A 26,002-nucleotide genomic window follows, 5' to 3' on the forward strand; every position below is an offset into this window, starting at 1 on the left:
TGTAAATTTTCTTTTTTTTTCCCCCCTTGATGATGTCCTTTGAAGCTCAGAAGTGTTTTACTTTTCATGACCTCCTGTTTATCAGTTTTTTTTTTTTCATCTCTTCTGAACCAACAGCTTTTCCAATTTGTTCTGCAGTAAATTATGTAGCATTCATCAGGAAATTTGTGACACATTCTTTCAGTCTCTTTTGTTTACTGTTTCAATTATTTTACTGTCTCAGATGTTATCTCCACTTGATTTATTTTATTTTATTTTTAAACTTTACAATATTGTATTAGTTTTGCCAAATATCGAAATGAATCCACCACAGGTATACCTGTGTTCCCCATCCTGAACCCTCCTCCCTCCTCCCTCCCCATACCCTCCCTCTGGGTCATCCCAGTGCACCAGCCCCAAGCATCCAGTATCGTGCATCGAACCTGGACTGGCGACTCGTTTCATACATGATATTATACATGTTTCAGTGCCATTCTCCCAAATCTCCCCACCCTCTCCCTCTCCCACAGAATCCATAAGACTGATCTATACATCAGTGTCTCTTTTGCTGTCTCGTACACAGGGTTATTGTTACCATCTCTCTAAATTCCATATATATGTTAGTATACTGTATTGGTGTTTTTCTTTCTGGCTTACTTCACTCTGTATAATAGGTTCCAGTTTCATCCACCTCATTAGAACTGATTCAAATGTATTCTTTTTAATGGCTGAGTAATACTCCATTGTGTATATGTACCACAGCTTTCTTATCCATTCATCTGCTGATGGGCATCTAGGTTGCTTCCATGTCCTGGCTATTATAAACAGTGCTGCGATGAACATTGGGGTACACGTGTCTCTTTCCCTTCTGGTTTCCTCAGTGTGTATGCCCAATAGTGGGATTGCTGAATCATAAGGCAGTTCTATTTCCAGTTTTTTAAGGAAGTGTTTAACAGAAGAATATTTTACACTGCTTCACCTTTAAAATTTTAATTAAAATGAAATAGAATTAAAATGGCTAGTTGGACTAGCATATTTCAAGCACTCATTGCCTGTATGTACCTTAGTGTTTACCGTCTCGGACAGCCCAGTATAGTGTTATCAGCTTTAAAAACATTAATACTGATTTGCGAGTACTTCGTAGCTCACACAATGTTTTGACGTCTTTTATTTACTTTTAAAACCAATTTTGTGAGGTAGATGTGATAGAAATTATCTCTGTTCTACAGATGAGAAGAAAAATTCTAAGAGACTGACTTACCCAAATAATACAACTCATTAATGAAGATGTCAAGACTTAATCAGGGTCACTAAATTTGTGGCCTTGTCCAATTATACTCTGTATTTTTTGATATAGTTTTTTGTGATCTAAAAGTACTGGAAGGAGAAAACAATATTATTTGTTCATTCAACAAGTGTTTTTCTACTCCTTCCTCAGCCCTCTATTCTGGGCAGTGAGATACAGTGGTGAACAAGACAGACAAACTTCTGGTTTGCATGGATCTTAAATTCCAGTTAAGGCATTAGTGAGCAAATGTATACTGTAGTACTAGTTAATAAGTAGTATGTTCTAATACAATTTTCTGTAAGAGTAAGTAGGAAATTTGGTTTAAGTTTTAGTTTATGTTGAGGTTATCAAGCCCTTATTGTATTGATTTAATTCTTGTTAGCTAGATTTTTTTTCCTTTGGAGATAATTTTTTCATAAATACACTACATATATTTTTTCATAGACTATATAAAGAAGATGAAAGTCAGTCAGAAGAAGAAGATTATAGAAGCCTGAGTGCTTCACCCACTTACAACGGACTTCTAATGGTATGGGGGACTATAAGATTGATAAATACTTTTTAATAAAGTAAAATAATAATCTAATCTCTTAGGAAAGTTAACTGTTTATTAACTATGTTGCAGTCATTACAGAATCAACTCAAGGAATCAAAAACTAAGATAGATGTACTTTTAAGTGAAAAGCTCAATCTTCAAAAAGAGTTGGAAACCAGGTGAGAGAAACTTGTCATTTTTAACTTTTATTTAAGCAAATAGTGGAATTTTGAATGTTAAATCAGTCATCCTATCCCCTTTACTCTAAAACTAATGTTGGGGATCTCATATTTGTATACTCATTTTAGTCATTAGTCTCTCATATGGTAGAAAGAACAAAAATACATATATAAGCAAGGGGAGTGAGAAAATAGGAAGATAAAACTGGCTAGGAACTCAGAATAGATTTAGCCTATGCCAGTAGGGAACTCAGAATAGATTTAGCCTATGCCAGTAGGGAACTCAGAATAGATTTAGCCTATGCCAGTAGGTTTCCGTTTCACAAATTATTTTTATTTTAATTTTTTTCCAAATTACTTTAGAATGTCTTATTTCATCATATACATGTGTTGTGGGAAGGGAGAAACATTTTAAAGTTTAAATGGCATACAACAGAAAGGTTTATTTATATACAAGCATACTACCACAGAAGGAAGGCACTCTACATGTTGACAGAAAGTAATAATGAATGTACACTGTTGAGACTTTTCATTAAATATTGTTGGATACCTATTGTAAGTTAGACATGGTCCTAAGTTCTGATATTGTATATAACAAACAAAACAAATATCTTGTTCTTGTAAAGCTTATACTTCAATGGAGAGGAAACTGATACCTATAATAAAAAACCATTTCTGTAAGGTTTAAAAGCCTGCCACATAGTAATGTGTAAATTTATGGTTATATAAATATGAGGGGAAAATTTGTAAAACATGCATGGGAATAATGAACAGGGAATTTGAGCTAGTGGTTACCTGTGGTATGGGAAGTGAAAGTGAAAGTTGCTCATTTGTGTCTGACTCTTTGTGACCTCATGGACTATACAGTCCATGGAATTCTCCAGACCAGAATACTGGAGTGGGTAGCCGTTCCCTTCTCCAGGGGATCTTCTCAAACTAGGGATCAAACCCAGGTCTCCCTCATTACAGGCAGATTCTTTACCATCTAAGCCACAAGGGAAGCCCTAGAATACTGGAATGGGTAGCCTATCCCTTCTCCAGCGGATCTTCCCAACCTAGGAATCGAACTGGGATCTCCTGCATTGCAGGTGGATTCTTTACCAGCTGAGCCACCAGGGAAGCCCATGGTATGGGAAGGAGAGAGCAATGGCAGTAATTAGGGACACGGAGTTTGAAGTAGCTGTATAGGGTTTTAGTTAAAAGATTTTAAACAGATTACTATTCAGCTTTGATAAAGCTTGAGGCATGGACACACCACTATTTGTTTTACTCTATTCTTGTTTGTGCATTTGAGATAATTCACTATAAAAGCAAGTAATAGGTTAATAACAATGAAAGTGGGTAGAAAGTTTTGAATAGGGGATACACAGAAGAAGAAAGCCAGTGGCCAATAAATACCTCATTAGCAGTTATGAAATATTTTAAGAATTTTTAAGCATATTTATGACAAGTAATAGAGTATACTTTATTATTAAATATCTTTATAGTTTTATTAAGTAAATTGAATGTGTTCAACATGATTTATTTTCTACAGGCCCACACAGCATGAATTAAGACTTTATAAACAGCAAGTGAAGAAACTGGAGAAAGCCCTGAAGAAAAACATCAAGTAATTATATTTTACCATAGTTACAAATTTATTAGGATTTTATATCTTATTATTTATTTTTATTAACCTGTCAATTTACCTGATAGTGGCTGTGGCTTAAAATTACCAGGTTGATGGGCAGGGCAGGGGGGTGGGGGGTCGAGGGGTATGTGTGGAGAAGACTTTAAAAAGGGGTATTTCTGGTTCCACAGTTTAAAAAGTTTTTACTGTAATGGATTTGGCTATATATTCATCTTAAATAAGAACAAGGAAAAGGTAATTGTCTGATATAAAAGGCAAATATTTTAATAAGTTGACTTTGGAAGTCATGGAGAAATTGCAAGAGAATCATTGAAATTAGAGGTGACAAGGCCCAAATTTTTGTTGGTGGTAGTGATGACCTGAATCATAGCCTTATCGTATATTAAAGCTTAAAGAATCAGAATGAATGCAGTGAGCCATTCATATCCACCACTTCTCTTTTATGACTTTGAAAAACACATACTCACAGGAATTTCAGCAAGTTGGTCCTCAAATAGTGATAGTATTTTCTGAAGATTAGCTATGTCTACTCTTTGATTCAAGGGAATGGGACTTGAAGTAGTGTGGTGAGCATGGGGATGAAATATTTTAAAAATGATATGAGTTAATATATGCATTAGATGTATTAAATCAGTTGTATTAGCCTATGTTGATTCAATTTTCAGTGACAGCTACATTTTCTTTATGGTAACACATGCCACAGTGAAAGGCAAGTATTCTGGCCATCCAGGAATTACATATTGAGTTAAGATAGTAGGGAAGGAAAACTAAAAAAGAGAAATGGAAGGTTCAGAAAGGTTGCATTCATTCATTCAATTGGATGCTTGGGGATGCTTAGGGCTGGTGCACTGGGACGACCCAGAGGGAGGGTATGGGGAGGGAGGAGGGTTCAGGATGGGGAACACAGTTATACCTGTGGCGGATTCATTTCAATATTTGGCAAAACTAATACAATATTGTAAAGTTTAAAAATAAAAAAAATTTTTTTCCCTTCCTACTATTGCTTAACATTTTAGGTACTTATAGTACCTCTTCCTATCTGTTTGGCATTCTAGATACTGAAATTACAGTGGTAAACCAAAAAGAAAGGTTCCTGTTCTCATGAATCTTATGTAAAGGGCAATGAAAAAAATAAGACAATTTTGATATAGGTAAAAATGTGTTAGTCGCTCAGTTGTGTCCAACTCTTTGCGACCCCATGGACTGTAGCCCACCAGGCCCCTTTGTCCATGGGGGTTTTCCAGGCAAGAATGCTGGAGTGGGTAGCCATTCCCTTCTCCAGGGGATCTTCCTGACCCAGGGATTGAACCCAGGTCTTCTGTATTGCAGGCAGATTCTTTACCATCTGAGCCAACAGGGGAGCCCCATAGTGTAAGTACCAAAGGTAAAATAGTGTGAGAGTTGCTATTGTACAAGTTTGGACAAGAGGTGGTGGTGACATGGTCAAAGGTGGCAGGAGTGGAGGTGGTAAGAAGTATTTGGAATATTGGAGGTAGAATTTGATGATCAGACTTGGTGATGGATTGAGGATGGATTAGGGGTATAGGCAGTTGAGGGGGAAAAGATTAACATGCAAAAAGATTAAAAAAAAAAAAACTTAATCAGGACTAATTTTTAGTCCTGAATAACGAAGTAGTTGTTGGAACATTAACTGAGATAGGAAAATTGGTTAAGGAGCAGCTGAGAAGAGGAATATGTAAGGTGGACAAAAAGTCAGAGGAGAAAGTGTAGAGGAGGAAAACTTCACAACCCTCTTAGAGTCTCAGGCTGGGCCTGAAAATTAAACTGACAAAGACAGATTAACATGAAAAAAGTATAAGTTTATTTAATATAAGTTTTACCTGACCTGAGAAGAAATGAAGACTTGAAGAAACAGTTAAGTCTGAGCATTTTAATACTAGGTTTGATGAAGAGTGAGTGGAAAGTTGGAAAATGTAATAATACAAAAGGGTGTAAGCTGAGGGTAATAAACCGGGGAAAGTTCGGATTTCGCTTCTTCAGAGACAAAGATGCTTCTTTGCCCTGGGGTACAAGGAGGGCAGCTTGTTACCCTCCTTGAGGGTACCCTCACAGGATCTCCTGGTCTGCTTCAGGGAAAAGCGGAGAGGTCAGAGAGTTCTTCCTGCATGCATCAATTCTCAAGTTCCTTCTGTTTAAAAGTTTCTTATGTTAAAATGATACATTTTGTTTTTGTTTTGGCCACACCATGTTGCTTGTGGGGTCTCAGTTCCCTGACCAGGGATTGAACCTGGGGCAAGGCAGTGAAAGCCTGGAATCCACTGGGCCACCAGGAACTCCCTTAAAATGGCATATTTTGGAGTGGCATGTCCTGATCCCCTTCAATGGACTTTTATTGACCTCAGTGTATCAGTGAACATACATACACACATAAATGCTTACACATATATTCATAGAGATACCTAGTCATTCCTCATTATTTGCAGATTGCATATTTGTGAATTTGCCTACCTGCTGTAATTTATTTTTAATCCTCAAATAAGTCGTGGTGGCACTTGCACAGTTATTCATGGACATGCCCAGTATACACATTTTCAGCTATTGAACAAGGTGATACTCTGCCTGCATTTCCGCTTTCATGGTGTAAAGAGTCATTGTTTCTGTTGTCACATGCCACTTGTAGTTTTCCATTTTTTGCTTTTTATTGGTGATTTCTCCAAGATGGTCCCAAGCACGGTGTTGAAGTACAATCTAGTGTTCTATTCACAAGAAGGCTCTGATGTACCTTACAGAGAATATATATGTGTTAGAGAAACTTCATTTAGGCATAAGGTATGGTGCTGTTAGCTATGAGTCCAATGTTAATGAAACAGCAATATTAAAAAAGATGTCTTTAAACATTAACACACGTAAAACAAGGTTATATATTGATCAGTTGAGGAAAATGTGACCAGAGAGGCATGCAGGAACCTGATCCTGTATTTCCCCTAGGAGCAGTGATTCAGTCCTCACTAATTCAGTGTATACAGTTCTTTATTGAATATAACTGGCATGAATAATGAGAATTTACTGTGTATATATTTTTTGTTGTTCATTTGTGCTGTGGTTTTTAGAGTGACTTTTCTCTATTAGACTTTAAAATTGTGATTTAGAACCAATCCTTCCTAAAGGAGATCAGTCCTGTGTGTTCATTGGAAGGACTGATGTTGAAGCTGAAACTCCAACACATTGGCCACCTGATGTGAAGAGTTGACTCATTTGAAAACACCATGATGCTGGAAAGGATTGAGGGTAGGAAGAGAAGGGGATGACAGAGGATGAGATAGTTGGATGGCATCACTGACTCAATGGATATGGGTTTGGGTAGGCTCCAGGAGTTGGTGATGGACAGGGAGGCCTGCATACTGCAGTTCAGGGGGTTGCAAAGAGTCGGACACGACTGAGTGACTGAACTGAACTGAACTGAACTGAACTAAGCTTAGTATGTTAATAAAAAAAGAAAGATTTAGTGGCAAAAAAAAAAAAAAAAAAAAAAGAACCAATCCTAGCTATATTCTTCTGTTGAATTTTGAAGAAATGATTTGTGTTTTTAGAAATTTATATTTGAAATTTAAATGTCTATAGTATCTAGATGTGAAACAGAATTAAGAATGTTAGATAACTTGCCCATATTGCACAGGTGGCATGTGGAAGAATTGGAAAGAAATCAGACCCACACCTAAGCATTTGGACTCTCAAGCTCACACTAATAATTAAAACCAAGCAAAAACCCAATGAAAAAAACTTTTTTAATGTAAAACTTCAAATTTTTATTTTTTGCAGGGGCAGAGGTAGAATTTTTGTCAAGGAACTACTGATGTTAAGGAAATAATTAGAAATAAAAATGTGTCAACCCAGTGAATATTCTCCACATGTGTAGGGAAAAAAAGAAACAGTTTTATATAACAGTTGGAATAAATATTGAGCCAGACTGTGATGTGCATTAGAGGCAGTGTGCTAAAGAGGTTGCAAAGACAGAAGGAAATCTCATCCTTTAATTATATCTTGTGACAAGGGGGAGGTTACAACTTGGAGCCAGGATCCTAGGTTAAGCTCCAATAGGGAAAAGGAGACAAGGCACCCTCTTCCTTGATGTCCTTATTTCAAAGAGATGGTTCTAAGGCTCCCAAGACACTGCTAATTTTAAGCAGGAGGCTTATTTAAATTTTAACAGAATCTACATACTTAGAAAGGATTTACAACTACAGGTTTTCTAAAGGAAATGCTACAAGAAAAGGAGGGGAAAGTCTCTTTCCCTTTTATAACCAGAGAAAATTAAATTTTTTCTTTAGATCTGTATTTACTTCTCAACTAATCAATCTTCAATATCAAATGATACTAATTTAACATGCAAAAGCTTGTTTGAGCTAATATTATAAGCAAGTTGGTTATGAAGTTCTGTTGCTAGGAAGTAATCAAATAGATCTGCCAGTGCAAGATAGCCAAAGGTACTACACTAATTCTATTTAATTTTTTCAGTGGTATTTATATTTTGTTAGAAGAAAATAAAATCAGAATCTTATCACCCATGTGTTGAGCTGGCAGAAGTTGAGGTGGTCAGAATAAGCCAAGCAAATTAATCATCAAGGCTTTATTCAGTTACTTCAATAATATAAACAAGAGGCCAAAGAGAGAAGGGCTGGCTTCTTGGTACCCCATTTTTCCCCATGAAATGGCACCCAGCAAGTGTCAGTCAGTGACATGGTACACAGATGACTCCTGTGGCTTCATAGGCTAGGGAAAGGGCAGGATATGGAAACATACCTGAGTCACAGTGAAAAAAGTATTTCATGAGAGTCACCATGAGATTATGAAAAGGCTTCAGCAGACACAGTTAAAAGCTATAAAGTGTCTGCACGTGAAAACTTAGGGGAATGGCTATTGAAAACAGGAGATATCAGTGTTTTTAAGTTGGAAGGGCAGTTTTCTGGATTTCCCAGACTCCACAGAGAAACATAGCTATTGCTGCGGGTTATGTGGAATGAGTATCTGCTAAGTATGTGAAGAATTCCTTAGCCATTTTAGGGGATTTTTATGGTCTTCAGGTTCTGCTCACCACTCTGGAGACTACAAAACAATCCTGGAATATTTCTAAGTGCAGCATAGTCTGCTCAAACACAGGTTTCTAAAACACCAATTAAGTCAAATGCAATTGGAAAGTAAGGCAGTAATTAGATTAACATAGTAGTTACATTGTTTTCATGTGGTTTTTTTCCCCCATGGTAAAGGAGACTAGTATAGACTTTGGAAAGGGGAAAGCTTTGCTAGTATGTAGGCACCTGCCCGGGAGAAGGCAATGGCACCCCACTCCAGTACTCTTGCCTGGAAAACCCCATGGACAGAGGAGCCTGGTAGGCTGCAGTCCATGGGGTCACTAAGAGTCGGACACGACTGAGTGACTTCACTTTCACTTTTCACTTCCATGCATTGGAGAAGGAAATGGCAACCCACTCCAGTGTTCTTGCCTGGAGAATCCCAGGGATGGGGGAGCCTTGTGGGCTTCCGTCTATGGGGTCACACAGAGTCAGACACGACTGACGTGACTTAGCATAGCATAGCATAGCATAGCATAGGCACCTGCCCTTTCAGCTCTGTTTTAAGAAAATTTAAAACGAGAACCTGTACCCAAGGCTCCCTCCCTGACCCCTAGCATTAGACAGACTGGAGGCTGAAGGCAAGTTGTACTTCTTTCCCCACCTGTTTTAACCTTGGCTTCTTTGGCCAGGAGCTCACCTTCCATCTTCATAATCTTGGCATCCTCAAGCCAACATTTCTGTTCTGTTGGCTATGGATTTTGTAATGTTGGAGACAACCTCAAGACATACTTGAGCTGTTTAACTTATCTTGAGGCACCAATTATTTTTTGTTAGTTGTCTAGTTACATAGTTACATCAGTTTTTAAATACTCTGATTTCTAACACTTAACTTTTCTCCTGACTGCTGTTATTTTCACATGTGTGGTTTTGCCTAATACAAAGGTTTTCAGAAGTATTATGCTATGGCAAATACGTACTGTGAGACTAGCTGAACCAAAGGTCAGTTTCCCATAAGTTCCTAGATTTTACTAGTCCTTAACTTCTGTAAATATAGAAAAACAGTAGGGTTAAATATATTAATTAATACATGTGAAGTGCTTCGAAGAGTACCTTCAGAGAGAAGGTTCTCAATAAATACTAATTATTATCACCACCAGGCTCCCAAATATGTTGTCATTGTTATTAAATTAAGGGTATCTCTTAATTTACTTAGTTAATTGAATCACATTTCATTTCCCAGAGTGACTGTAGCTAGTACATTCAATGACATGTTTAGGTTATTGTCCTGGCAGCTAAAATGTTGTATGTCCATAGTATAATGTTAATCACACTTGTAAACACTTTGTTGAGAAGTTAAACTTTTTCACCTGAATGCAAGGTTAATATGTAAATTCAGATATGTCCGTTTACTTGTAGTCCTCCTAGACTGTTGGCTTTTCTATGTTACTTTTGTTTTCTAGACAGTATGCTTTTGGCACTGCTTTTAGGCAAAACTGTCAAGTATATTAATATGGTAAAGAGATGAGAAGTCAAATGGAAACTATACAAAAAAGATCTTAATGATCTGTATAACCACAGTGGTGTGATTACTCACCTACAGCCAAACATCCTGGAGTGTGAAGTCAAGTGGGCCTTAGGAAGCATTACTACGAACAAAGAAAGTGGAGGGGATGGAATTCCAGCTGAGTTATTTCGAATCTTAAAAGATGATGCTGTGAAAGTGCTGCACTCAGTATGCCAGCAAATTTGGAAAACTCAGCAGTGGCCACAGGACTGGAAAAGGTCAGTTTTCATTCCAATCCCAAAGAAGGGCAATGCCAAAGAATGTTCAAACTACTGCACAACTCTGCTCATTTCACATGCTAGCAAGGTAATACTCAAAATCCTTCAAGCTAGGCTTGAACAGTATGTGAACTGAGAACTTCCAGATGAACAAGCTGGATTTAGATAAGACAGAGGAACTGGAGATCAAATTGCCAACATCCATTGGATTATTGAAAAAGCAGAAGAGTTCCAGAAAAACATATACTTCTGCTTTATCGACTATACCAAAGCCTTTGACTGTACGGATCACAACAAACTGTGGAAAATTCTTAAAGAGAGTGGAATACACACCTTACCTGCCTCCGGAGAAACCTATAGGCAGGTCAAGAAACAACAGTTAGAAGCGGACATGAAACAGACTGGTTCCAAACTGGGAAAGGAATATGTCAGGGCTGTATATTGTCACCCTGCTTATATAACTTATATGCAGAGTACATCATGTGAAATGCTGGACTGGATGAAGCTAAAGCTGGAATCAGGATTGCCAGGAGAAATATCAATAACCTCAGGTATGCAGATGACACTACCCTAATGACAAAAAGTGAAGAGGAACTTAAGAGCCTCTTGATGAAGATGACAGAGGAGAGTGAAAAAGCTGGCTTAAAACCCAGCATTAAAAACATGAAGATCATGGCATCCGGTCCCATCACTCCATGGCAAATAGATGGAGGAGAAATGGAAACAGTGACAGATTTTATTTTCTTGGGCTCCAAAATCACTGCCAATGGTGACTTCAAGCATGAAATTAAGATGCTTGTTCCTTGGAAGAAAAGCTATGACCAACCTAGACAATGTATTAAAAAGCAGAGACATCACTTTGCTGACAAAGGGCTGTCCAGTCAAAGCTATGCTTTTTCCAATAGTATGGATGTGAGAGTTGGACCATAAAGAAGGCTAAATGCCAAAAAATTGATGCTTTTGAACTGTGGTGCTGGAGGAGACTCTTGAGAGCCCCTTGGACTGCAAGGAGATCCAACCAGTCAATCTTAAAGGAAATCAGTCCTGAATATTTATTGGAAGGACTGAAGCTGAAGCTCCAATACTTTGGCCAGCTGACATGAAGAGCCGACTCATTAGAAAAGACCCTAATGCTGGGAAAGATTGAAGGCAGGAGGAGAAGGGGATGGCAGAAGATGAGATGGTAGGGTGGCATCACTAATTCAGTGGACATGAGTATGAGCAAACTCCAGGAGCTTGTGAAGGACAGGGAAGCATGGCATGCTACAGTTCATGGGGTCACAAAGAATCAGACACAGCTGAGCAAGTGAACAACAAAACAAGTGAAAAATAGATTGGGAGGTCTTTGTGTCTACTAGAGGAAAGAGGTTGACTTTTTATCTAGAGTTAATTCTGTTTATTTTGTTTTGGACATATGTCCTCCAGAGAGCACAGAAAAACAGTTGAGTGAATATCAAGGGGAATACATGTGAGTGGAGGAGATAATTGTAGTATGGTAATAAGAAATGACATTAAGAAAGGAGTCAGGAGGAATATTGGATTAGGACTGACAGCATGAAGTTCAAATGCTAACACATGGAGATTAGATTTAGTTCACAAAGCAAAAAACAGTGGGAAAGCTGTTGTTTTTTAGTAGGAAAATATTTTACGAACAGCAATTCAAGCTTATTAATGAGTCATGGAATCAGTTTAATAGGTCACAGTTCCACAGGAAACTGACAGGCATACTCAGATTTAAGATGTTTAATTTGAAGTGGGTTTAATAAGGGACTTTTTTCTAAGGTAGGTGGTGGGGGAGAAATGTCTACTACACCTGACTTTTAGAGCTATTTGGATATCTCTAAGTGGATACACTCATATGTTTTTAGGTTGTTGGACAGAGACTCCCCTAGAGTTCTGGTAGCCACCTGGGACAATGGTCTCTGAGTTTTCATGCCTTCTTGATTAGCAGGTTTCACTGTTGTCTTCTCTTTGGCACCAGTGGAATATGAAGGAAGGACCAAGCTGTCTAGTTGTTGCTGTTGCAGTGCCCAAACTGTTTGCCCTGCCCACTGTTTATTGATGCCATTACAATATCAAACTTGGAGCACCTTGGAAGTTGTTTTCATCCTTTATTGTAGTTCTTTCCTATTCTGTTCTTTGTAAGTGTTGGGGAATGGTTATAACTTCATCAGTCTGATTCCTTTTGTTTTCAGGGATTCCTTCTATATTGTATCTATTGAGAAGGTCTTTTCGTTTTCTGGTGACAATATAGCTTAAATTAAAAATGTATATATGATTATATGCATGTGTATGCATGCACATACACATATGTAAAATGACAGAGTTAACGGGAGGGTAGCTGGATCATTGGCTTATTTTGTCATCTTAATCCGCTGTTTAGTAAAACGTATGTATTCTCTTGGTTTTTTTTCCCCCTTAGATTACAGAATATTATCAGTCAAAAAAAAGCTGAGGACAAAGAGGGAAAAGATGAGCCCAGCAAAGATAACCAGCAGCAGGCTCTGATTGACCAGAGATACTTCCAGGTATTGCTGACAAAAAGACTGGTGTTTACAGGGAACCTTGGTTAAGAATCACAGTATGATAAATTATCAGTTAGTAAGGAATACTTGTATCCTTTATTTGCGTGTGCTTAGCGTGTTTTGTCTTGTCATGACATACCTAATTGCTAGAGGTTGGTACCTTGACTTAGAATTGTCCCTTGAAAAGAGACTTTGGCCTTGTTCAAAGTAGAGCAGCAAAAACCTGACAAGATTTTAATAGATACCATAATCCTTTTCTTTACTCTCCCTGCTTAAGCCATTTCTCTTGTTTCCTTTTCTATCTTTTTGTTTTTGCTGTTGTTGATACTATTATTATATAAGTAAATCTACTTCTTAAGGTCCTTGTTATACTTTTTTAAAATTTGTATGTTTTGTCCACCTGAAACTTAATTTTCTTTGTGGTATAATATAGTGATCCAACCTTGCTTGATGTATAGACCATCTATTATTGAGCAAATGAGCAGTTAAGCCTGGTAGTTTACTGACTGAGCTGGGCCTGCATTCATATTTTATTGGGCCCTTACAGGTCTTTTTTAACTTTGAATTAATTACTAGATTTTTTAATTAAGAGATATTATTTAAGTCCTTATTTCTAGTTTCTCTTAAAAAGTCAAAGGATCTGGCAACAAATTCCTGCATAGTGGTTACCAGTGCAGAATTCAGCCTTGCCCCTGTCATGCCTGGCCGTGTGCTCCTCAGTTAGCCACAGTCCCATGCCATCCTTGCTTCACTTATTTGTGCTCTTCCTCGGCTTCTACAAGCATTTGAGTTTGCAGTTTCTTGTAGACCATTCTTTGTCTACTTTATTGAAATTGAAATGTTTACCATATTCCCTTAGATGCATAGATTTATTTGTAGACTCTGTAGTGTCTCATTTCTATACTAATTTCTGTAGTTTTGTAGTCAGCTTTGATACCTTTGAGGTATTCTTTTAAATTTTTTTCTTGAATATATTTTTAGCACATTTGTTCTATATGAGCAATGTCAACTCAAAAACAGATCCCACTGAGACGAGCTGAGATTGAATTATCTTTTTAGATTAATATTTGGAAAAATAACACATTTATAGTTTTGAATCATCTCACTCAGAAATATGTCTCTAATTTTATTTGGGTCTTCCTTTGTACCTTTTAATAAAGTTTTGTATCTTTTTAAGTTTAGCTCTTGCATATTTTTTGTTCTATTTCCTAGGTTATCTAGTTATCTTACAACTTTTATTGCTATTATTAATTGGAGCCCCTTTTCCATTACATTTTTAATTAATTGTTGCTGGTTCTTTGTCCATCTCTGTGTTGATATTATGTCCAGGCACCTTTGTGAAAACTGTGGGGTTTTTTTTGTAGTATAATTGTTTCCCAATGTTGCATTACTTTCTGCTGTACAATGAAAGGAATCAGCTATATATATACATACATCCCTTCCCTCTTGGACCGCCCTCCTACCACCACCACCCCCCGCTGCCACCCCACCCATCTAGGTAATCACAGAACACCAAGCTGAGAAAATATGGCAAAATGTTAACAATTATTAAATCTCAGTTTATATGGGTATTTGCGACTGGGCCACAGGGTGTCCTCATGTTTGGTCAAACATTATTCTGGATTTGTCTGAGAATACTTATGAGTGAGAGGAGAAAATCTTGTTTCTCTGTGGTTTGCTTAAACTGTCAAAGCCAATAATATACCTTCACTGTTATGCCTTGGGGATATATCAGCCCTCCATGTTTATATACCTCAGGGTATATCAACCCCTATGTTATAATTTAGTTCACGGGGATCTTGATCACTTTCCTTTCTATAAGATATTACACTGGCCCATTACATTGATGACAGTATGCTGATTAGACCTACCGAGCAAGACGTAGCAAATTATTGGTATTTGCGTGTTAAAGGATGGGAAATAAATCTAACAAAAATGCAGGAACTTTCTACCGTAGTGAAACTTCTAGGGCTCAAGTGGTGTGGGCATGTCAAAATATCGTGTCTAAGGTAAAGGATAAGTTGTTCCTTGGGCCCCTCTAACAACCAAAAATGTGGCACAGCACCCAGTGTGTCTCTGCATTTTGGAGGTAGCATATTCCTCCTGTGATGTGTTCTTCCCACCCCATTTACTGAGTGATCTGAAAAGGTGCTTGTTTTGAGTGTGGCTCAGAACAAGAGAAGGCTCTGCATTGGTCCAGGCTGCTGTGTGAGCTGCTCTGCCATTTGGGCCACAGGACCCTGGAGGTCCATGGTGGCTTAGACTGTCCTGGCAGACAGCAGTGCTGCTTGCAGCCCTTGGTGGCCCCTGTAGGTGAGTCGCAAGTCAGATCCTTAGAGCTTTGGAGAAAAAAATCCTGTCATCCTTTGCAAATAACTACTTTCCTCTTAAGAAATAGCTCTTGGCCTTTTACCGGGTCTGAGTAGAGACTGAAGACTTAACAGTGGGCAACCAACCTACCATGTAATCTGAAATACCCATCATGAACTGCGTGTTATTTGACCCACCAGCCATAAAGTTGGGTGAGCACAGCAGCACTCCATCATTGAATGAAGGTGGTACATATGAAATTGGGCCTGAGCAGACCCTAAAGGCACAATAAATTACATGAAGAAGTGGCCCAAATGCCCATGGTTTCCCATTCTTGCTGCACCACTTTCTCTCTCCCTGCCTACACCTATGGCTTCAAGGGGAGTTCCTTATGATCAGTCAACACAAGAGACTTAGGCCTGGTTTGCAGATGGCTTTGCATGATATGTAGGCACCACATTAAAGTACACAGCTACAGCACTACAGCTCCTATCTGGGGCATCCCTGAAGGAAAGTAGTGAAGGGAAATCCTCCCACTGGGCAGAACGATGAGCAGTGTACTACTGCACCACAAGGAAGGAAAGGAAGAGTGTGTCTAGAATACAAGAGCTCCCTTAGGGCATCTCTAGGTGTTGCCGTGCCTTGTTATAAAGGTCAGTGGAAAACTCCAACAGCCTGGTCCAGACCCTTCAGAAATGAAGATTTGAATTACACCAGCAAGTAAAGAACCAGGAGCATCTGAGGTGCTTGTTGAAGGCAGATGTAATAAATAATAGGTAATGGAAGAAAGTAGTGATAAATACCAGCTGTGACCATATGATGACAACAGAAGTGAGGATTATAATTGTCATGTGTATTGCTTCCTTCTTTTGTTATGAATATGTTCATATATTTATGTGTGTATGTATATATTTATGTTTTTCTGTGTATATATTTGTAAATACACACATGGCAAAGGTTTTTTTTTTTTCTTGCTCTTTTTCTCTTACATAATGATTTTATGTCATATTTGAGTATCCAGCAAATTTGGAAAACTCAGCAGTGGCCGCAGAACTGGGAAAGGTCAGTTTTCATTCCAATCCCAAAGAAAGGCAATGCCAAAGAATGCTCAAACTACTGCACAATTGCACTCTTCTCACGTGCTAGCAAAGTAATGCTCAAAATTCTCCAAGCCAGGCTTCAGCAATACATGAACCATGAACTTCCAGATGTTCAAGCTGGATTTAGAAAAGGCAGAGGAACCAGAGATCAAATTGCCAACATCTGTTGGATCATCAAAAGCAAGAGAGTTCCAGAAAAACATCTACTACTGCTTTATTGACTATGCGAAAGCCTTTGACTGTGTGGATCACAACAAATTGAAAAATTCTTTAAGAGATGGAAATACTAGACCACCTGACCTGCCTCCTGAGAAACCTGTATGCAGGTCAAGAAGCAACAGTTAGAACTGGACATGGAACAACAGACTGGTTCCAAATAGGAAAAGGAGTACGTTAAGGCTGTATATTGTCACCCTGCTTATTTAACTTATATGCAGAGTACATCATGTGAAATGCTGGACTGGATGAAGCACAAGCTGGAATCAAGATTGTGAGAGAAATATCAATAACCTCAGATACGCAGATGACACCACACTTACTTTAAAAACAATGATATAGGATTTCCCTGGTGGTGCAGTGGTTAAGAATCCACCTGCCAATGCAGGGGACACAGGTTCAATTCCTGGTCCAGGAAGAACTAAAAAGCGAAGAACTAAAGAGCCTCTTGATGAAAGTGAAAGAGGAGAGTGAAAAAGTTGGCTTAAAGCTCAACATTCAGAAAACTAAGATCATGGTATCCAGTCCCATCACTTCATGGGGAAACAGTGGCAGCCTTTATTTTCTTGGGCTCCAAAATCACTGCAGATAGTGACTGCAGCCATGAAATTAAAAGACACATGTTCCTTGGAAGAAAAGCTATGACCAATATAGATAGTATATTAAAAAGTAGAGACATTACTTTGCCGACAAAGATCCAGCTAGTCAAAGGTATGGTTTTTCTGATAGTCATGTATGGATGTGAGCGTTGGAGTATAAAGAAAGCTGAGTGCCGAAGAACTGATGCTTTTGAACTGTGGTGTTGGAGAAGACTCTTGAAAGTCCCTTAAACTGCTAGGAGATCCAACCAGTCAATCCTAAAGGAAATCAGTCCTGAATATTCATTGGAAGGACTGACACTGAAGCTGAAACTCCAATACTTTGGCCACCTGATGTGAAGAACTGACTCATTTGAAGAGATCCTGATTCTGGGGAAGACTGAAAGCAGGAGGAGAAGGGGACAGTAGAGGATGAGATGGTTGGATGGCATCACCAACTCGATGGACATGAGTTTGAGTAAACTCTGGGAGTTGGTGATGGACAGGGAAGCCTAGCGTGCTTGCTGCAGTCCATGGGGTGGCAAAGAGTCGGACATGACTAAGTGACTGAACTGAACTGAATTTTATATCATAGTTTTTTTAATTGTTACGTATTTATTTATTTTTTACTGTGCTGTGTCTTTGTTGATGCGCCCATGCTTTCTCTAGTTGCAGTGAGTTGGGGGGCTACTCTCTAGTTGTGATAAATGGGCTTCTCGTTGTGGTGGCTTCTCTTGTTGTGGAGCACAGGCTCTAGGTGTGAGGGCTTCAGTAGTTGCACCACACAGGTTCCAGAGCACAGGCTCAGTAGTTGTGGCACATGGACTTAGTTGCACCATGGCATTAGGAATCTTCCTGGACCAGGAATTGAACTTGTGTCCCCTGCATTGGCAGGTGGATTCTTAACCACTGCACCACCAGGGAAGTCCTATATCATTGTTTTTAAATTACAGGATATCAAGTTATCAGGATATCAATGAACAATACAGAGAAATAGAAGAAAATGACAGAAGGGGAAAGACTAGAGATCTCTTCAAGAAAATTGGAGATATCACAGGAACATTTCATGGACAGATGGGCACAATAAAGGATAGAAACAATAAAGACCTAATAGAAGCAAAAGCAATGCAAGAATACACAGAAGAACTTTACAAAAAAGATCTTTATGACCCAGATAATCATGATGGTGTGGTCACTCACTCAGAGCCAGACATCCTGGAGTGTGAAGTCAAGTGGACCTTAGGAAGCACTGCTGCCAGTAAAGCTAGTGGAGGTGATGGTGTTCCACCAGAGCTATTTAAAATCCTAAATGATGATGCTATTAAAGTGTTGCACTCAAAATGTCAGCAAATTCGGAAAACTCAGCAGTGGCCACAGGACTAGAAAAGGTCAGTCTTCATCCTGGTTACCAAGAAGGGCAGTCCTAAAGAATGTTCAAACCACCGGACAATTGCACTCACTTCCCATGCTAATCAGGTTATGCTCAAAATCCTTCAAGCTAGGCTTCAGCAGTACGTGAACTGACAACTTCCAAATGTACAAGCTGGGTTTAGAAAACACATCAAGGAAAGAGTAATCATCACTTTAGGACTTCACCTCCTTTTCTGGCAAAGGGGTTTTAGTGCATCTTTGATATACAGTGTATACAGCATAGTTGTATCATGTTAGGTAGTCAATGATCTTGTTTGTTATTGTGTGTATTTGGAGATTAAGTATGGTTCGAGGCAAACCTGATAGCTCAGCTGGTAAAGAATCCACCTGCAATGCAGGAGACCCTGGTTTGATTCCTGGGTCGGGAAGATCCACTGGAGAAGGGATAGGCTACCCACTCAAGTTTTCTTGAGCTTCTTTGTGGCTCAGCTGCTGGTAAAGAATCTGCCTGCAATGTGGGAGACCTGGGTTCAATCTCTGGGTTGGGAAGATCCCCTGGAGAAGGGAAAGACTACCCACTCAAGTATTCTGGCCTGGAGAATTCCATGGACTATACAGTCGCAAAGAGTCGGACACGACTGAGCAACTTTCAGTTCACTTCAAGACAAACCTGGTGGCTCAGATGGTAAAAGAATCTGCCAGTGATGTGGGAGACCGGGTTCAATCCCTGGGTTGGGAAGATACCCTGGAGAAGGGAATGGCTACCCACTGCAGTATTCTTGTGTGGAGAATTCCATGAACACAGGAACCTGGTGGGCAACAGTCTATGGAGTCTCAAAGAGTTAGACATGACTGAGTGCCTAAAGCAAAGTGTATGGGTGTCAAATTGACAAGGGGTGAACTTGTGATGGTTAATTTTATGTGTCAACTTGACTAGGCTAGAGGGTGCCCAGATAATCTGGTCAGATATTGTCCTAGGTATGTCTATAGGGTGTTTCTGGGTGAAATTAACATTTGAAATGGTAGACTGGGACAAAGTGGATTGCCTTCTCTACAGTGGGTGAGTCTCATCAAATTAGTTGAAGGCCTGAGTAGAACAAAGGCTGAGGGAACAAAAAGGAAGAGGGAACTTTCTGCCTGCCTGACTGCCTTTGAGCTGAGACATCAATTTTTTTTTTTTTTTTCTGCCTTCAAATGTTGAACTGAAACATTGGCTCTTCCTGGGTCTCAAGCCTGTGGGAATTCAGACTGAAACTGTTTCATGGGCTCTTCTGGGTCTCCAGCATTGCTAACTGTAGATCTCAGGATTTATCAGCTCCTATAATAGAGTGAATCAGTTCTTTATAATTAATAAACACACGTACATATGCACACAAAAGTAGACATCCTGTTCATTCTGTTTCTGGTGAACCCTGACTATATAAATAGTATTTATTGTTCATAGTCTCTTTATTTTCATTTAAGGAAATTTCATCAAAAATTTCTTGATGAAAAATTGGGAGAAAAAGTTATTTAAATCTCCATCAAAATTTCAGTCTCTCATCCAGTTCAAAATTTCTGCTTTATGCTTACTTTATTTTGTGCCTGCCCTGTACTTCTCCAAATAAGCAGTGTGGCAAGGGATTGTGATCTGTTTCATTATTGAATTGCTCCTCTTCTCTCCTAGTCCTCTACTGTATCTGGCTTCTTCCACGTTGGCAGTGAGGGTGGATGTTGAGTGAGAATAGAAAGCAAGAGTAGAATCTTTCTTGACTGGTGCTGGCGTAATCTAGCACTGGTGCCCTTTGTGTGGCTGATGACCAAATACTGCCCCTTTTTCTCTATCATAGAATGTGTGTGTGTGTCTTTTTCTCCAACTGACCTCTTATGAATCCTTCTCCTTCTCTTGTTCAACTGACACTCCCTTAAAGGCCTCCAGCTATATGTACTTTTTTTTCCATGAAAGCAAAGCTTGACTGTCTTCCAAAGTATCCTTGGTCACAGGGTATATTCTTACCTACCATAAAGTAAAACGGCAAACTTCTCTTGTTGCTGCTTCCTCTCCTTATTCTAGTCCACCTTTGTCTTTGTCTTTTTATTTTTGCTGTGTAAGCAACCCTCCTAAAACTTAATGACTTAAAATAACAACCCTTTTAGTATTACTGTGCTTGAACAGCTGAGCAGTTCTCAGCTGGGCTCCTTCATGCACCTGCTATCAGATACAAGTCAGCTAGGTGGCTCTGGAGTTGAATGGATATCAGGGTGATTGGGTTGACTGGGTCATGTGTCTTTTATCATTCACCATTTAGCTTGGGCTCTTCCACAGGGCATCATCATCATCATCATCTTAGTCGCTCAGTAGTGTCCAACTCTTTGCTACCCCATGGACTGTAGCCTGCCATGCTCCTCTGTCCAAGGGGCTTCCCTGGTAGCTCAGAGGGTAAAGCGTCTGCCTGCAATGTGGGAGACCTGGGTTTGATCCCCAGGTCAGGAAGATCCCCTGGAGGTGGAAATGGCAACCCACTCCAGTACTCTTGCCTGGAAAATTCCACAGATGGAGGAACCTGTTAGGCTACAGTCTATGGGGTTGCAAAGAGTCACACACGACTGAGCAACTTCACTTACACAGGGCAGAAGAGCTCAATAGGAGAGAGCAGAAATAATCAAGGCCCCTTGAGTCTTGGGCTCCAAACTGGCACACCATTATTTCCTTTTCTGTCTGCCAGAGCAAGGCCCAAGGTTGCCCCTAGATTCACGGAGTAGAAAATAGACTCTACTTCTTGATGGGAGAACCTGCAGTGTCATATTGCAAAGACAAGAGCACAAAGACAAAAATTGCAGTAATTTTTGCAAACAATCTGTAAGGTATGGATACACACTGCTAGCCATATATGTAATCCTCCTTGGTTCACCATCACCCTCATGGAATGGGGTTGTGCTATGACCTTGTGGAGATCAGCTCCCTGCTCTCCCTGTTCTGCTGCCCTTCTTAATTTTTGGTGTGAGGGAGAGGGAGAATAAAGACTGTATTCCTGTGCTCATTAGTAATTTAATGAAGGGGAATTATTTTTTCCATTAAAATGGTATTCAAAGTAGAGTTTAAATGTAATAGAATCAAAACATTGAAATGTACGTTCTAAGCCAAACAACAACAACTTGTAAATAAACATCAGAAACCAAATTCTCAGAAGACCTGTAGCTTTCTATGGGGAAAGAAGAAAACAGTTATTTTTCACTCATTCTGTACAGCCCTTTGAAAGATACTTGTCTTGGTGATTCCTGTCCAATGAATCTCTAACTCAGAAAATGATGTTGGATTGATACATAAGCACTCTAACATAGATCACTCTGATAGGACTGTGATAAACTTTTCAACTAAAAATGCCATGTTTTTTTAAAGGTATTGAGTAGCATCAATTCAATTATTCACAATCCAAGAGCTCCAGTAATAATATATAAACAGAGCAAAGGAACAGCCCAACATTTTAATAGAGATCTTGTTCAGGATTGTGGATTTGAGCATCTTGTTCCTATAATAGAGATGTGGGCAGATCAACTGGCTTCCTTAAAGGTATGTGGTTGAATACTTTTTACATGCTTTGAAAATGTATCAGAGTCTGTGGGCTTTATATACTTTTATTCTCAAAGTTTTATATTTAGTGTGCTTTTACCATAGTTATTTTCTTTATAATTGTACCTTACTGATGAAATGTTGGTTAATGAAAGTGTCATTGTGTTGTGATTTCCTGACTTTTTCAAATTCTGGTGATACCAATTGTTTAGTACATTTATTTGACACTGAATGTGTTGCCTTGAATTGCTAATTTTAAAAAAACTATCAAAATGTTATACTCTTCCTCTTTCTTACCAAATGCTGCTGCTGCTGCTAAGTCACTTCAGTCGTGTCCAACTCTGTGCGACCCGATAGAGGGCAGCCCACCAGGCTCCCCCGTCCCTGGGATTCTCTAGGCAAGAGTACTGGAGTGGGGTGCCATTGCCTTCTCTGTCTTACCAAATGAAAGGTTAACAATACTAATATGTGAGGTCTAGGTGTTAATTGTGCTTGTGCTTAGTCACTCAGTCGTGTCCAACTCTGCAACCCCATGGTCTGTAGCCCACCAGGCTCCTCTGTCCATGGGGATTCTCTAGACAAGAGTACTAGAGTGGGTTGCATGCCTTCCTCCAGGGCATCTTCCCAACCCAGGGATCGAACCCAGGTCTCCCGCATCTAGGTGTTAATTAGTGAGTGTTAAATAAGTGGAGGACTAAAATAAGAAGTTGAGAAAAATAAGAACTTCCTGTGTTTCCTTCTGTATTCTAGAGTTGCATTGTCTAATACATTAACCACTCACCTACATGTAGATTTTGATCACTTGAAATATGATAGTCGCAACTGAAATGTGCTGCAAGTATAAAATTACACACCAGATTTAGTAGAAATAGTATGGAGATGATTAAAAGATAATTAAAATAGATGATCTGTTGATACTATTTTGGATATATTGGGTTAAATATATTTAAATTGTCACCTATTTCTTTTTACTTTTTTAACATAGCTACTAGATAATATAACTGTGACACACATTACATTTCTTTTGCATGACATTGATGTTTTAAAGGGCCAAGCACCAAGCACTGCACTGTGCTATGCACATAGTTGATGCCCAGTAAATATTTGTTTATTGATTGACCAGCCTTAGACTTCTAAACTTACAGGATCCCAGCTCCTTGTGCACAGTTTTAAATAGATTAGGACAACATATTTAGGCCAGGAAAACAAGTAGACTGTCATGAAAATTAAGTAGAATTACTTTTTAGGCATCTTTTCGAATTAAATTTTTTCTTGGAGCTACATACATGGATGAATCTTGAAAATATCCTAAATGAAAGAAACCTGTTGCAAAAAGTCACATATTGTATGATTCTGTTTTTTAATGAAATGCTCATTAGTATAGTATAGGCAAATCTATAGAAAAAGAAAATAAGATTAGTGGTTACCCAAAGCCTGGGAGCGAGAGAAAATAGGGAATAAGGGTTTCTTTTTGGCATGATGAAAATATTCTAGAATTAAGATAATTGTGATGATTGCACATCTCTGTAAATAAGACTACTGAATTACACACTTAAAGAGGATGAATTTTATGGTATGTGAATTACATCTCAATAAATCTGTTATTTAAAAAATCAAGGGCAAAATAGAAATGACAAGCTTATTTTTTATTCATCGATAATTCAAAATAATTACTTGAATAATAGCATACATTACTAATAAATAACATACAATTACTTTAAACATCCAGATTCCAGATAATCAGTATATGTATAATGTTTTTTGTAAGGCCTGAAGAAAATGAATTTAACAGGCTCTTTCTAAACAGGTAATGGTATTTTTAAAAAAATACTGATGATTAATATTTGTATTACATCTGCTTGGATAATTATATTTTATTAACATGATTATGAAAACTTAAAAAACTGCATAATAGCATATTATTTGTTTTGTTATGAAGGATTTATATAAGTCCTTGAAAATACTGTCTACAGAACTGGTGCCTTGGCATAATTTAAAGAAGCAGGATGAAAATGAAGGTGTCAGAGTTGAAGATCTGTTGTTTATAGTGGATACCATGTTAGAAGAAGTTGAAAATAAGGCAAAGGTAATACTACCCAGTACTTACATAGATATTCACATTTTAATGTGAAATTAATGATATGGATACAGATATTCTACTATAACTCTTTCTCTTTTTAAAGTTTTTATTAAAGATTCGGAATAATTTTAAGATGTGAACTTTATTTTTCTTCCTCTCTTTTGGGCAGGACAGCAATATGCCAGACTTCCACATTTTGCGAGCTATTGTTTCTCACTTCCAAAAATTATTTGATGTTCCTTCTTTAACTGGAGTCTATCCTCGAATGAATGAAGTTTATACTAGGCTTGGAGAATTGAACAATGCTGTGAGAAACCTCCAAGAACTCTTAGAACTAGGTAATGACTCATTTTCATTTTTGGCCTCCCACTTAATAATGATTATTAATAAATCTGACTCTTTGTGATCCCATGGACTATAACCCACCAGGCTCCTCTGTCTATGGAATCCTCCAGGCAAGAATACTGGAGTGGGTAGCCATTCCCTTCTCCAGGGGATCTTCCCGACTCAGGGATTGAACCTGGGTCTTCTGCATTGCAGGCCGATTCTTTACTGTCTGAGCCATCAGGGAGGCCCCATTAATAAATGAACAAAAAGTAGGTAAAAAATTGAGGGTAACAGAAACATAGCATTTGATTTAATGATTTTGAAAATTGCCTTAAAATATTCTCCTTTTATTTCTCTTTTGCAGATAGTTCATCCTCATTGTGTGTGCTGGTGAGCACAGTTGGAAAATTGTGTAGGCTGATTAATGAAGATGTGAATGAAAAGATTATGCAGGTATTAGGACCTGAAGACCTTCAAAGGTATTTATCTTAAAAAGGTTGCAAAGTATTGTCCAGAATGTTTGGAGTGGTAAAATTAAAGATTTTCAAAACTTCATAAGTTATTTACCTTTCCTGTTTGGAATAGCATTTTTAAAAATAATCTCACACCTTAGGGATGGAGAGAATATCAAATATTTTCAAGATAAAAGTAGATTCTGGGGTCTGAGTCAGGACTCTAGCATTTTTGCTATAAGCTTATTCCCAAGGGAAATTATAATTAGAGAAAATCAAACTTTGTCAGCAACTTCATGTTAATTCAGAATATATAAGTAAGTCCAATTTTTAGTAGATTACCATAGATCACTGAATAATCACTAAGAGTATGTGCATTATTTGATAAGATATTGCTGCTGCTACTGCTAAGTCACGTCAGTCGTGTCCGACTCCGTGCGACCCCATAGACGGCAGCCCACCAGGCTCCCCCATCCCTGGGATTCTTCAGGCAAGAACACTGGAGTGGGTTGCCATTTCCTTTTCCAATGCATGAAAGTGAAAAGTGAAAGTGAAGTCGCTCAGTCGTGTCCTACTCTTAGAGACCCCATGGACCGCAGCCTACCAGGCTCCTCCGTCCATGGGGTTCTCCAGGCAAGAGTACTGGAGTGGGTTGCCATTGCCTTCTCCAGATAAGATATTAAGGATTTCTTTTTTAAAGCTAGGCATCTCCAACATAAAACCTAATTTTTTTTTTTAATGTTAAAACATTATAGCTGTATTCTTCCTCCCTCCTCCCTCAGATTTTATACTGCAACATAAGGAAAGTATATGTTCCATATGTTCTGCAAGTTTTCCAAGAGGAACCCTAACCTAATCTGACACTTGAGGTTTCTGATACTTGATGATTTTAAAAGGAACGTATGTCTCACTATTGGTATTTTTCTCCCTCCCAGTTTTACAGATTACTGATACTTATTCTTAATGTTTAATATAATACAGGATATGAAAATCAATTATTTTTGGAAAACATGGTCTCTTAAGACTCCTCAAGCTAAATGGAAAGTTCCCATGTTAGAAATGTTAGA

General features: G+C 38.5%; 2 protein-coding genes across 16 annotated transcripts in view; one reads left to right on the plus strand and one right to left on the minus strand.

Annotated features, from left to right (window-relative positions):
* The window catches only part of CEP70 (centrosomal protein 70), a 100,770-nt gene that overhangs the window by 65,077 nt on the left and 9,691 nt on the right, over window positions 1-26,002 (plus strand). For 13 of the 15 annotated variants that reach the window (XM_070794162.1, XM_070794158.1, XM_070794152.1 and 10 more), the window contains 9 exons: window positions 1,712-1,796; window positions 1,893-1,981; window positions 3,516-3,590; window positions 4,941-4,982; window positions 12,849-12,954; window positions 21,906-22,076; window positions 24,016-24,162; window positions 24,326-24,494; window positions 24,848-24,962. In XM_070794162.1, coding sequence (XP_070650263.1) covers window positions 1,712-1,796; window positions 1,893-1,981; window positions 3,516-3,590; window positions 4,941-4,982; window positions 12,849-12,954; window positions 21,906-22,076; window positions 24,016-24,162; window positions 24,326-24,494; window positions 24,848-24,962 — 999 coding nt within the window. The remainder of the gene's footprint in view (window positions 1-1,711; window positions 1,797-1,892; window positions 1,982-3,515; window positions 3,591-4,940; window positions 4,983-12,848; window positions 12,955-21,905; window positions 22,077-24,015; window positions 24,163-24,325; window positions 24,495-24,847; window positions 24,963-26,002) is intronic. The other 2 variants (XM_019961814.2, XM_070794156.1) reach the window with 1 other exon arrangement.
* Window positions 6,109-26,002, minus strand: part of ESYT3 (extended synaptotagmin 3) — an 88,794-nt gene continuing 68,900 nt past the window's right edge. The window contains exon 23 of the mRNA XM_070794149.1: window positions 6,109-6,354. Within this exon, the coding sequence (XP_070650250.1) occupies window positions 6,333-6,354 (22 nt within the window). The 3' untranslated portion in view covers window positions 6,109-6,332. The remainder of the gene's footprint in view (window positions 6,355-26,002) is intronic.

Source organism: Bos indicus, chromosome 1, assembly GCF_029378745.1.
Source record: "Bos indicus isolate NIAB-ARS_2022 breed Sahiwal x Tharparkar chromosome 1, NIAB-ARS_B.indTharparkar_mat_pri_1.0, whole genome shotgun sequence".
NCBI lineage: Eukaryota > Metazoa > Chordata > Mammalia > Artiodactyla > Bovidae > Bos > Bos indicus.